This window comes from Apus apus, chromosome 4, assembly GCF_020740795.1.
Source record: "Apus apus isolate bApuApu2 chromosome 4, bApuApu2.pri.cur, whole genome shotgun sequence".
Classification (NCBI taxonomy): domain Eukaryota; kingdom Metazoa; phylum Chordata; class Aves; order Apodiformes; family Apodidae; genus Apus; species Apus apus.
The window spans coordinates 553,785-567,085 of record NC_067285.1 but is presented as its reverse complement, the minus strand read 5'-3'; the positions used below and the strand labels follow the sequence as shown (position 1 = coordinate 567,085).

General features: G+C 52.0%; 1 protein-coding gene across 4 annotated transcripts in view; it reads right to left on the bottom strand.

The window, feature by feature from the left end:
- Positions 1-365: 365 nt before the first annotated feature.
- The window catches only part of STK32C (serine/threonine kinase 32C), a 67,878-nt gene continuing 54,942 nt past the window's right edge, over positions 366-13,301 (bottom strand). For 3 of the 4 annotated variants that reach the window (XM_051618332.1, XM_051618331.1, XM_051618335.1), the window contains 9 exons: positions 11,650-11,823; positions 11,154-11,191; positions 9,860-9,949; positions 8,754-8,857; positions 8,540-8,656; positions 6,732-6,857; positions 6,441-6,572; positions 4,737-4,804; positions 366-4,033 (listed from right to left, as the gene is read on the bottom strand). In XM_051618332.1, coding sequence (XP_051474292.1) covers positions 3,904-4,033; positions 4,737-4,804; positions 6,441-6,572; positions 6,732-6,857; positions 8,540-8,656; positions 8,754-8,857; positions 9,860-9,949; positions 11,154-11,191; positions 11,650-11,823 — 979 coding nt within the window. In that variant the 3' untranslated portion in view covers positions 366-3,903. The remainder of the gene's footprint in view (positions 4,034-4,736; positions 4,805-6,440; positions 6,573-6,731; positions 6,858-8,539; positions 8,657-8,753; positions 8,858-9,859; positions 9,950-11,153; positions 11,192-11,649; positions 11,824-13,301) is intronic. The other variant, XM_051618334.1, reaches the window with a different exon arrangement.

Genomic DNA, 13,301 nt, shown 5'->3' with positions numbered 1-13,301 from the left:
CTCCTGTCACCAGCTCCTTATGGACACCCAGTGCTGTCCTGCTGTGTCCAGACACCCTCCAGCCCCAGTGCGGAGGGCAGCCAGGCTAGTGACCACACTCAGGGCACTCCTCATCCTCACCCAGATCCCAAACACCACTGCAAGGAAAGACAGATCCTCCACAGGAATTACAAATACCTCCAGATGGATGGACGCTGGGAAAGGGGACACTGCAGAACACTGGTACCAGCACACAGCTCGGTCACTTGCAGGCTAAACAGCTCCTGTCACCTTGTACCCACAGGACATGCCCCTGGAACAGCCACTTCTGAGCAGAGTCACTGCTTCTTCCTGCAGCTCAATAACCCAGAAACGACAACAAACACTTGCAATGTTAAAAATACACATTTATTACTCCACACAGGCAATGGCTTCTCGCAGTACCTGCAAAAACACACACTTGTCATAACTTAAATATTCTGTGACATGGTAGAATCTTCATGCAATAAAATTACAGAAATGTATTAACATAAAGTACAAAGATATACTTCACATGTATTTCCACTGACATAATTGTAAAAAACACCCTACCAAGGCATCAGGATTCCAACACTGTCCAACGGCAAGTTCATATTATTGGCCTTCTTGCTATCATTATATCACTCTCACTCTCTTTTTGGCAAGATCTAGAGTAATAAAGAATTGGTAGAAGAAACCTCAGGACCTGATCTGACATTTGTTTCCTAAGCAAAATTCCCAGTGAAGTCTGTGGAATTTAACAAAAACACTTAAAAATATGCAACTTTTCAGAACTTCATAACACAACCGAGATAAGAAAACAATCTTATGGCAGGGAATTTAAGTAGAATAATTTATAGGTGATGGAGACTTTTCACAGCGAGTAATGACACACCCTGTATAAATCTGTCATACAAAAAATACATGTATTTAAGTATTTATGTACATAAAATTATTGTATTCTGGTTATAGTGGAGATGTAAACCAGAGCTGCTATTGACCTGCTTCCAGCTCTGCAGGTTGGGTTTTGGTGTCAGGAGGACTTCACAACTTCACTGTGAGTTTTGCTCACCTCTGGGGCTGCCTCAGGCATGGATGGAGAGCGAGGAGAGGAGCAGTGTGGGGGGCACCACAGCCCCCCAGCCACAGGAACCCATCCTTGGGAGACAAATCCCTGCCAGCAGCCCCTCTCACCCCAGCCAGCTGCCCCCCAAGGCCACCCAGCAGGGACCTGGGCAGGTGGCCCTGACACATGGTGACACAGACACAGCAATGGGGACACGACACAAAAGGGGCCCAGAAGCAGCAGCACGAGGGGACAGAAGGGCCCTGCAGGGAAACCCATCACCAGGATTCTGGCAACAAAGCCAACATGTATCCATCTCGTATAATTTTTCTGTTTTCCAGTCACTCTTTCCTTGCCATGTATTCTCCAGGCTCTGGGCACAAACACGCATCAATAAAACCTGGTCCCCACTGGGCACTAGGGAAGTTCCTGCCGTGCATGATTTAAGGTCAAAAAGGAGCACTGAGTTCTGTTATACTCACAAGTACTTAGTTCTGTTGTACTCAAGGTTGTCTCTACTTCTCAGCACAGCGATCCTGGAGGTCTGTCTCCTGTCCCTTTTCTCAGTGATGAAGGTTTAGAAATAGAGGGAGGCAGAAAGCAGTTACCTCCAGGAGATGCCTTGCTGGATTTCAGCGGTGCTTCCCAGGCAGCCAGAATCTGCCCTAAATTATTTCTCCTGGGAAAGAGCAATTACTTGCTGGCTCCCCAGCATCCTGCCAAGTGCTGCTGAGGATGTTTTGCTCACTTTACCCAGGAAAAGCAGTGCTGAAAAAGGAACACAAATGGTCAACACAGAAAGGGTTTGGGGTGAGAAACACCCATTTCAGACATGAGCTGGCTCCTCCCTATGCAGCAACCTTGACCTCAGGGGCCATTTGTTCCTTGTCCCAAAGTGATGAAAATGGCTGATTAGATACGTCCTACTGAGCTGCCAACATGTCCTGGCCCCAGAGTGCTTTGGGTTGAATAGGATCTATCTGCATCTCATAGATGAGACATTTGGTCCCAAAATAAGTGACTTATCTTTCTGATCGTCTGAACAGAAAGATGATAAATAAGATGTTTACTGAAAAAAATAAAACTATCCACACCAGAGGAGTAAATAATCCATAATTTGCAATTCCTGAATAAATACTTGGCTTTGACCTTCATTCTGCTACTCAGCCCACCAGTGTGGGGGCAGGCCAAGGGGGTCCTGGCCCTCGCAGCAGCAGGGTTATCAGCCTGCTCTGATCTGAGATTAAAGCACTGCAGGTCACCTGCCTGTCCCCAGCTCCTGGTGCTGAGCCCACTGAGCCCCACCATCCTGAGGGACCACGTGTCCCACAGCAGTTACCCAGCCCTGTCCTATCAATAACCATGTCAGAGCCCTGGGCTGCCCCCTGCCCCGCACAAGCTGTGCCCACACATCTCAACGTGCCTTCTGAAGACTCCTGAGAAAATCTGGCTCTGCGGCATTCTAGCCATGCACTAACTTCCACGTACAACTGTGGACAATAAACCCGTCATGTCACTTTTCATATAAAATTGCTTCATGCCAGTTACAGTGTCCTATTTCATTTGTGGAAACCAAAAACATGGCAAAATTTCTCCTGAAAGAGTCTGCACCTGTTGAAAAGATTCTCTATCCATTTTGCATCACGGATCCACAGCCAGGATCTGACCCCTGCATCTCCTGATGTCCTGCAGCAAACAGGTGTTGGCAGCTGGAAAGTGACTGCAGCTCTAAGGAAACCCCTGTGACCCACACCTGCCCTATGCCCAGCAGGACCCACAGCTCATTTTTAGCAACAGGAACCAAAAGCCACTGCAGCAGATTAAGCAACTGATGCAGCAAAGGCTTCAGAAGCCAGAGGAAAGGTGATGACCACAGCTGGGAACAGTTACAGAGAGCTCCTGTCTTACTGAGAAGTTCAACCAGGTATGGGTAAATTATATACAGCACTTCTACTTCACACTGAAAATAAAGAAAGCCAAAGGTGTGAAATGAGTTATTTCCCACTTTCAGAGCTGAGCAGCACTGCCAGGCCACCCACCCACTTTGCCTCCAATAAATCTGAGCCTCTGATCACCTGGGGACACAGACCCAAACCCTCGGCCTGCTCCACAGCTCCTGCCACACGCAGCAGCTACCTGAGGACAGCAAATACTTCAAATACATCTCTGCATCTCAACGACATGTTTAATCATTACCCAGCCCAGAAGAACCCATGGAGTGCACGAAAACCCATTTATTTGCCCCGAGTTGGGACAGGAACACTGACAGGTGAAGAGAGGACAAGGACGTGCTGGGGAAGTCCTTAACGCTGCAGGACTGAGAGGAGGCCGGTGCTGCCACCGCAGGCTGGGCAGGACCTGGGGCTGCTCTGGTCGCCCAAGGGCTGCCCGTCCCTGAGGCAGCCTGCACGGACAGGGAACGCCCGAGTAAAATTCAAGCCACCTATTCAGTGCCCCGCACCAGCCTTCCCCCCTGGCCGCTCCTGCTCCGCGTCCTCCCGTGCCGTACGCAAGGACGCCGCCTCTTTTCTTGCCATCTCACCCTGCTAAAGACACGCGCGGATCCGCAGCCCGGCGTGACAGAAGAGCAAGTGCAGAAGCCGATCCGCCCCCTCCGACAAGTTGCACAGCCAGTCCCTTGACCCGCGAGAGGCAGCCGGGCTGCCGGGCGGCCACGCGCCGGCGCCAGGAAAGCAGTTCTGGAGGAGCCACGTTCTGCTCCGGCCGCGCGGGCCCCGCTGGGCGCTGCCCGGCGGCGCGGGGGGCACGGCCTGTGGTCTCAGCACGGCCTGAGAAGGGGTGACGGGCGCGGGCCGGCCAGCCTGGCCCCGGGGTGCAGCCTAGCTGCTGCCCGCCGAGCAGACCGAGCTGCACATGTTCAAGTTGGAGGCCTCGGCCTCCGCCTCAGCTTCGTCGGCGGTCTCGGCGGGACACACGGACTCGCTCGTCTGCTCCTGCCTCTTCTTTAGCCTGTGGGGAGCGGAGGAACCCAGCGTTACCCGGACACCCCCAGCCCAGCACCCCCAGGAGGGTGCCCACGCGCCGCTCCTCCCCAGGTGCCTGCAGCACGCCGCGCTGAACCAGAGGAGACGTTCCAGAGCACAGGGAAAGGTCATGACAGGGACCAACGTATCAGCAGGACACGCCTGACTCTGAAATACTCTGCCATGACCCGCCAGGCTTCAGCTTTCAGCAGCGCTGCCCACCCAGACCTCGGCCACCAGCACCCACCCCCACCTCCTGGCTGCTCCTGCTGCACCTGCAACCAAACGTCCCCGTGTGCTCGGGCACGGGGCAAGCAGCTGCCTTCCCTCCAGTGCCTTCACTGCCTGCTCTTCACCCGCACATTCCTTAACTTCATTTTCCAAACCATCACCTTCGGAAAGCAGGACGGATGAGAAGATGCAGGGGGGGAACTGAAGCAGTGTCACATACTCATGTTAAATCCCAGAAGTGGCTCTGCAGCACACTTTATTTGATGGTAGTGATTGTTAATTCCTAATCTATCATCTCCCTTTTTGGTGGGAACTGCTCTTCATACAGACATACGACAGTCCCCCAGGGCTAAGCCAGCAGCAAGATACTCCCAGCTGTCAGGCACAGGCACTCTGATCCCAAAGGGAGGTCAGGAAAAGGAGTATTTTTTCCTTAAGAAATACAGTCCCACACTCACTTCTCTCTGTTAAAGATGACAAAGTCTTGCTGGAGAGCTTCAAGGCATTCTTGAAGATAGTCATTTTCCTGTTGAAGAAAAACATTATATGCATAAGCTGCCCTATTTGCATGGCAGCGCTGCCCACAGACCCCTGCCCACAGACCCCTGCCCACAGACCCCTGCCCACAGCATCTGTTCATCCCTGCACAGCCTGGCAGCTCAGGGCCCCTCAGCCACCAGAAACCAGCCGACCCAGAGGACGGGCACAGCAGAGCCCATCACTTCCATGGCTGTCACTGGCAGCTTGTTTCATCTGCAGCAAGCACAGGTTTCCATGAAACCAAGAGAGCACACAGTTTTCCAGATAAACATAAGGTGTTTATCCGTGTATCCTGGTTTTGGGAGTGCTGTCTGCCCACAGCAAGGAAACGCCAGCGTGGGGAGACCAGCCCAAAGCCAGCACAGGGGGGAGCAGCAGTGTGAGGCCTTGCACAGCTGCAGGCTGGCTGCAGGCTGGGGGCAGGAGGCCTGCAGGCACGCAGGGCTGGGTGCAGCCCATACCTCCCACTTTTGGCCTTTGCTTCATCTCTTGGATCCTCTTCCTGGGCACAGAAGCCTCCTCTGAACTGGATGCTGCTGTCCTACCTCTGCCCAAAGCAGGGACACCTGTCCCCTGCCCAGGCAAACCTAGCCCAGCCCTTGTGCCACCACGTGGCTGGTGATGGGCCCTGAGCCCTGGCAGGCAAAGTGCCCTTAGCTCTCCTGGCAGCAAACTCTCGGAGACATTTGCAAATATGCTTGTTCTGCTTTTTTCCCCCCCTTGCTTCCCAATTTATCCCCCAGCATTTACAGGAAGCCTCATTGATCGCAGCACCGGCTCCCGCTGAAGAGGGAGGAATCCACTGCAGTTAACTGGTGCAGACAAGCACAGCAAAATCCTGCCTGGCACTGCCTGCTGCTCTCAGACAGGGGACAGTCCTGACCTCACTGGGACAGCAATGCTCATTGCCTTGGTCTGGGATCAGGGCAGCTCAGACGCACTGCTGGGGAAGCAGGAAGCAGTACACACACTGTACTGGCACACACAGAGCTTACAAAGCCTCAGGTCTTGCAGGACCGAGGTCTGGTTCTGCTGCCTAAGGAGATGGTTATACTCCTGGGATGTTGCTCTGTAAAACCCAGATTCTTGTATCTGCCTCCCCAGGGATATAAAAGCAGGGTGACTTCCAGCAGGCACAGCCAGAGCTCACCTGGCTCAGGAGCCTGGCAGAGCCCTGGGGCTCACCGGGACACAGGGTTCACACGGAGAGAGAGAACACAGGACACTGACCCAAAACAGGGACTTAATGGCTGAATGTTTCTGCGTGGCCATCCCCAGTGCTTGGATAAAGTACTGCCCTGTCACCCCACCAATAACTGCTGCAGACACGGGGCAGCACCTCTCAGAAAGGTGATGGTCACACAGATGTGTCATTTTTTTTAGGTTTGCTCTTGACCAGTGTGCCCAGACCTCTGTTCCTCGTTTTATTTTCCAAAGTACAGATTACTGTGAAAGGGTTTTATCGAACTTACAGAAGAGGAACGTTTGGCTGCTGGGAAGACTTCCCTGGGTAAAAGTTTTTATCAAAATAAACCTGCAATCACCACACTGGGGCAGTGACTCCTGCTATACACCACCAAATTACGCAGCCTTTTTCCCCAGCTGGCCCCAAAAGCACTTACAGACTGTGAGCTGTCCTTGCTGTTATCCCTTGACTTGTTCTTCGCAAGCCTCTTCTTCTTCTTGTGCAAGGGCCTGGACTCCAGGATCATCTCCTCCAGCTCGAAGGTGGGGTCACAGTGCAGGCGGCCCTTCTGCAGGGACACACAACACAGCACTGCACAACAGGCACAGCAGAGGCTCCTCCTCACAGCCAACACACTCAGGAACTACTTCTCGGTCGGAACGCCCCTGCTGAATGCAGTGGTTCCTCTCAGGGGAAGCGGCCCCGGGCACCCGTGGCTCCTACTCACATTGGGGACGAAGCCTGGCTCCACCCGCTTCCCGCAGACGTCGCTCCAGACCACACCAGACAGGTAGGCTGAGGTCTGCACATCAGCCAGGCAGGAAAAGCGATGCTCGGGGTTCACCGTCAGCAGCTGGGGAGAGAAAAGTGTTCCCGTCGGTGGAGAAAGCCAAGGGGCCCAGCAGCAGCTGCCTTCGGATGCCGTCAGCTGGTCTGGCCACTCAGCATCCTTTCTGTCTCGGGAAATAGGTAGCAGACTACAGAAAAAAACCAAAAATATGTTAGGAAAATGTTCATAGAACCATAGAACTATTCAGGTTGGAAAAGCCCCTTGGGATCACCAAGACCAACCATCATCCCTACTCTACAAAGTTCTCCCCTAAAACATCTCCACTAACACCACATCCAAACAACACTTCAACACACCCGGGGATGGTGACTCCACCACCTCCCTGGGAAGCCTATTCCACTTTCTCTGTGAAGAAATTTTTCCTAATGTCCAGTCTAAACCTCCCCTGTTGCAGCTTGAAACCATTCCCTCTTGTTCTGGAGGCTGTGAAACCAGAGAGTCAAAAACCCATCTCGGGGAAGATGCCAGCCCCAGCGATGCCAGCAGCCCAGCAGATGGCAATGCCAACGCGCCGAAAGCGCCGCTGCAGGCACCACCAGGAGCCTGCTCCTCATTGACACAGCATCTGATCATGCAAATTGTCCACCCAACATTAACTTACACCCCAGTCACAGAATCACAGAACTGTCAGAGTTGTTAAGAGTTGGAAGGGACCTCTAGAGATCATCTAGTCCAACTCTCCCACTGAAGCAGGGTCACCTAGAGCACATCACCCAGGGCTGCATCCAAGGGGGTTTGAATATCTCCAGAGATGGAGACTCCACAGCCTCCCTGGGCAGCCTGTCCCAGGGCTCTGTCACCCTCACTGTAAAGAAGTTTTTCCTCGTATTTAAATGGAACTTCCCATGTTCCAGCTTGGGCCCATTGCCCCTTGCTTTGACACTGGGAAGAGCCTGCCTCCATCTTCCTTGCACCCACCCTTTAGATACTTGTACACATTAGTAAGGTCTCCCCTCAGCCTTCTCATCTCCAGGCTAAACAGTCCCAGCTCCTTCAGCCTTTCCTCATCAGGGAGATGCTCCAGTCCCCCAGTCATCTCCATCACCCTCCTCTGGACTCTCTCCAGCAGTTCCCTGTCTTTCTTGAGCTGTGGAGCCCAGAACTGGATGCAGTTCTCCAGCTGTGGCCCCACCAGGGCAGAGTAGAGGGGGAGAATGACCTCCCTTGACCTACTGGCCACTCTCTTCTTTATGCACCCCAGGATTCCATTGGCCTTCTTGGCAACAAGGGCACCCAAGAGTCACTCACTGGCTGTCAGCACCCTGTGTATAATTCCAGAACACACTCATCAGCTCCTTTCCTGAGCTCCCAAGCTAACAGCCTCCACACCAACCCAACAGTGTTCCCATGGGCAGCACTAGGAGAGCTGCAGACCATCCCATGGATAGGAACCCCCTGGCAGTTCCCACAGCCCAACACATCAAATCCACCCTTCGGCCCAGCAGCAGATCTGACTGTCACACCAAACCCAGCCTTTTCCCCTTCCTTGCTATCAACCATAACATATCTTACTACAGGGATCATGAATAAAAAAACCACAAGATTATTCAGTGCTTACGGCTGAACCAAGTCATAAAAATTAGTCCTATTTCAATTTTACATTATTTATAACTATGCTGAAAATTTTCCAGCTGGTCCTGCACACCCTGAGGTGATGCTCAGTGTGAACCAGCAGAACTACTCACCTTTCTTAACAGAGCAACCATCTCTTTCGACCACGCAGACGAGTACTGAACGCTGACAGTGCTGAAGAGCTGAACCAACGACTCCACAGGGTTGCTGGAGTGGATGTCATATGGCCTCTGTGGGGGAAAATGGGGAGGTGAGATGAAACCCCCTTCCCCTCTGCAGTCACCCCAACAGCACGTCCTGAGAGCCCGGCTGGCCCGGGAGCCCTACCCAGCCTCGCAGCAGCTCGTAAGCCATGATGCCCAACGACCACCAGTCAACCTCAAAGGAGTAGCCCGTCCCGCCGTTCAGGAAGGAGTGGAAAATCTCTGGGGCTGAACAGAAAGGGCAAAACACAACGGGTTATTTGCTGACTTCAGTTTGTCATGTTGCAGTATTCCAGCTAAGTCAGTATGTAAAGCTGACGCTTATTTTTGTGAGTGTCACAGAATCACAGCATGACAGGGGTTGGAAGGGACCTTCGAAGGTGATCGAGTCCAATCCCCCTGCCAGAGCAGGACAAAACAGCAACAAAAAACCCACAAAAAACAACAACAAAAAAACCCCAACAAACAAACAAAAATAACCCAACAAAAAACTCTACAAACAAAAAACACCACACAAACACACCAGCTAGGGCAGGTCACTCAGAAAGGCATCCAGACAGGCCTTGAAAGTCTCCAGAGAAGGAGACTCCACAGCCTCTCTGGGCAGCCTGTCCCAGGGCTCTGTCACCCTCACAGGAAAGAAGTTCTTCCTCATCTTGAGGTACAACTTCCTGTGCTCAAGTTTGAGTCCACTGCCCCTTGTCCTGTCACAGGGCACAAGTGACAAGAGCTTGTCCCTCCCTTCTTGATGCCCCCATGTATTTAGAGACACTAATTAGATTCCCCCTCAGTTTTCTCCTTTCCAGACTAAACAGTCCCAGGTCTCTCAGCCTTTCCTCATCAGGCAGGTGTTCCAGTCCCTTCAATCATCCTCATAGCCTCTGTTGGACACTCTCAAGTAGATCCCTGTCCCTCTGGAGCTGGGAAGCCCAGTGTCTGCCCAAGGGAGGCTTTGCAAGGCAGGGTGAGCTGCAGCCCAGCAGCACCACACCTGCACACCAAGCCAGGGACACAGCCCGTCCCAGTGCGAGGCCAGCAGGGAGGCAGGAAGGGATGGGAGGTGACAGAGGGATCCCCCCTCTGCAGGATCACTTCTCCAGCAACCCCACTGAATGACTTGGGCACATGCACTAATGTGCTGAATTAATTCAGACACGGGCTGTCAGGCAGCCTGCAGTGAGCATGCTGAAATGTGAAACACAGAAGTAAGAAACTGCTATTATTTCTTACCCATGTATGGCTTTGTTCCAGCTAATGCAGTTGCTCTCTCACCATCCCTAATTATTGTTGCAATATTAAAATCTGTCAAATGTGCATGACCTTAAACAAAGACACATGTTAAGAAGGAATTAATTGCAGCACAGAACAGTGGCAATGCAGTCAGAATACACTGGTTTCACTGGCTTCTGCCCTCGGCCATGCAGCTCGGGCACAGGCAGGGCAGGGCCAGACCCCACCAGACAGCTGCTATGGATCCTGGAGCTCTCCCAGGATCTCAGGCTGCCCTGAGATTGAATGGGAGCTACCTTTGGGTCTGGATTTTAATCCGCACTTGGAGCAAACTAGTAACCTAGATTCGCTCCAGCACCTGGTCAAATTGCTCTAGCCAGAACTTACAGCCAGTGAAGAAGACAACAGGGAAACACTATAATAGGATAATGCCTTGGTCTTACTGAGCAGCCTTTGAGGAAAGCCTGGAACTGCAACTGCCCCCCAGGCCTGGAGCTAAAACACTCGTTGTCACTCCATACAGACCACAGCAAATGGGACCTGTCAGCTGAATGAAACTCTAACTACACCTCTCAAACTCTGCACAATGAAATCTTTCAGCTATTTCAAAAAGTGCTGGAACACTTTCTCTCAGTTTCTACTTTCCCTGTCATCAGGACTGAAGGTTAATATTCAGCAAAGGTCATTACTTTCAAGCCACTCTGGCATCCAGTGCCCACCCACCTGCACTTCTGGAGGCTACTCTCTGCTCTCTACCTACAAGGCAGCAATGAAAGTGGTGTGCAAATGACAGGCTGCCTTGTCCTGTGACATCCTCTCCTACATGTCCTTTGTCCCATTTGTGTTTGGCCTTTATACTCTGAGAGACTGTGTCTTCATTTTAAATGATCTGCTAGTGGAGCAGAGGCCACTACAGGACCTCCTACCACTTTTCTCCCATGGAGATCACTGAGTCAACGTTACCAGTGATGCTCTCATGAAGGTTCCTGAACTCCTCCTCCAGCTCTACCCAGATCCATCCTCTAGAAGACATCAGAACTATCCTGAAGTGCAAGTGCACGTCATGCTAAACCCCACCAGAGGGGACCTGTGTGCCAGGGCAGAGGGAGGCAGGAGGCAGTGGGGTGAAGCAGGAGGGGGAATGAGGACGGGGCTGCCCTGGGTGCATCTTCCCAGGCATTACAACACTGGCTTTTCCACACTTTCTCCAGCTAACAAGACAGGCAGTATTCAAGACTAAGGGATCTGTCCCTTGAATGAAAGAGGAGGGCAAAGCAAGGCAGAGAGATCCTACCTTGCTCGTCGAGGAGGATGTTGTCTGGTTTTACATCTCTGGGAAAAGGAACAAGGTTACAGCAAGATTAAATCTCAGATCAAGGATGCAACTCAACAACAAAAAACCTGCAACTTTTTTATTCATCAAAAAATAGGAACAAATAAGCCAAAAATACCCTGACATGAAACAAGTCCATTTTATGGACTAGAAATAGCTTTTCCTGGGCAACTGGGCAAAAAAAGTGGGAGCATCTGACTCGTTCAGGCATAATTTCTAAGGAAAATTAGTAACACAATACTGGGCCTGTTTCTGTGAAGCTCTTGATTGCTTTGAAACCTGCCCTGGAAGGTCCCATCAGCCCCCAAGGAAGTGTCAGGCTGCCCCTGAGCAACGGGGCAGCAGGACCCATGTCTGGAGGGTGCTCAGGACCAGCAGTGCTGGTGGCCGGAAGGGCAGCATGACCCACCTGGAAGCACCACGGGCAGCAGTGCAGGGGCAGCTCCTGCAGGGTTACCTGTGGATGATGTGCTGGCTCCGGAGGTAGTCGAGAGCCAGGGCCATCTCACAGATGTACAGCTTGACCGTTTCTTCCGTGAACTGAACGTTTTGCTGCAGATGGTAGCGCAGGTCGCCACCCAGAAGCAAGTCCACCACCATGAACATGTCCTCCTCGTCCTGGAAGGAGTACCTGTGGGTGCAGAGGAGGGTCAGGGAGCAGGCTGGCTCTCACTGAGTGGCAAGGCCAAGGCAGGCTCTGTCCCTCTCCTAATTACACTGCTCCAGAGACAACTGCAGACATCCCCACTCTCAGCATCTGCCAGCTTTGCTGAGGTGCCTTTTTAATTAGCTCTCCTGGCTTTTAACCTACTGCTGCCCCAAGCAATGCTTCCTTTTGAAGTGGGGAGTACCCTCAGGAGCCCCCCTCACCCAGCCACCACTGCACCTGAGTGCTGCCAGGTGACCTCCCCAGCAGGCAGAGCCTCAGGCAGATCTCAGGGCTTTGCCAGCCAGTCACTTCAGAGAAACTTTGCATTTTTCAATCGTGACCAATCTGATAAACCTGTACTTAAAATAGCTCTGCTTGTTCTGAAAAAGAATCAGAAAACACAAGTGCTAATTTAACCATAAAGCCCAGAAAAAGCAATTTCTATTTAGTGTAGAGTAGAACGCCTCCCTAAATGTGCAGTGGATCCCGCAGGAGACTGACAGCAGCGAGGATACACTACAAACCAACACTCCATTGTTATATTTGGTGACAGCATTTCTGAGGAAAGAGGATGTGGGATTGTATAATACTTATGAATCACACTCTTCTGCTCTCCCCTTAAACGTAGGCTTGTTCTGAAAACACGAGCTGACAGGGAAAAATCTGCTACAGGGGCAGGTTTTCTGAAGAATTGCATTACCTGTTGGAAACAAAACCTGTAGTTGCCAAAATGCTGAAAAAATAAATATTAACTTGTTTGGCTATTCTGCATCAATAAAGAGGATGTGATGTATTAGCAACTTCCATCACTTTGGGTATAAAACTCTGAACTGTGGAAATCCTCCCAGCCTACCAGGCTGCCCCGGGAGCAGGAGGGGCTGCAGGTGCCCTGGGCTCAGCCTGCCCAGCGGGAGCTCCCCTGGGAAAACTGCTGCCTCGGGCCCTTGTCTGTCCTGGGGAAATTAGGGAGCTGCACCCCAGGCACGGAGCCTCCCCTGGAAAACACCTCTGGAGAGCAAGGTAAGCCTTGTGATCCCCGAAGGAAGCTCCTGTGCCCTGCAGATGCACAGCCCTGCACCTTCTAGACAACCTGTCATGTCTGCTACCCGCTGTCTCCCACGGAAGCAGGATCTTGTGGTGCTCCTGCCCCAGCTCCCTCCAGCAGCCTGTGGTGTGCTGGGGGACTGAGGGTGAAGATGGGGGATCTCCAGATCCCTGCACAGGAAGGGAGGCAGGGAGAGGATGGAGCACCCAGACCACCTGGCAGAAGGTCTGGGAGAGGGTCATGAGGCTGACTGCTGAGGACTCATCCCAAACCAAACAACAATCATAGGATATCATGCACTATTTGTAATTTGTTGTGTGAAATTGGATGATGATACATCTGAGCTCTAAAGGAATCTATTTTCTTTGGCCAGTGAACACGCTGGGAAGCACATTTTTGCCCTTAGTTGTTCTCC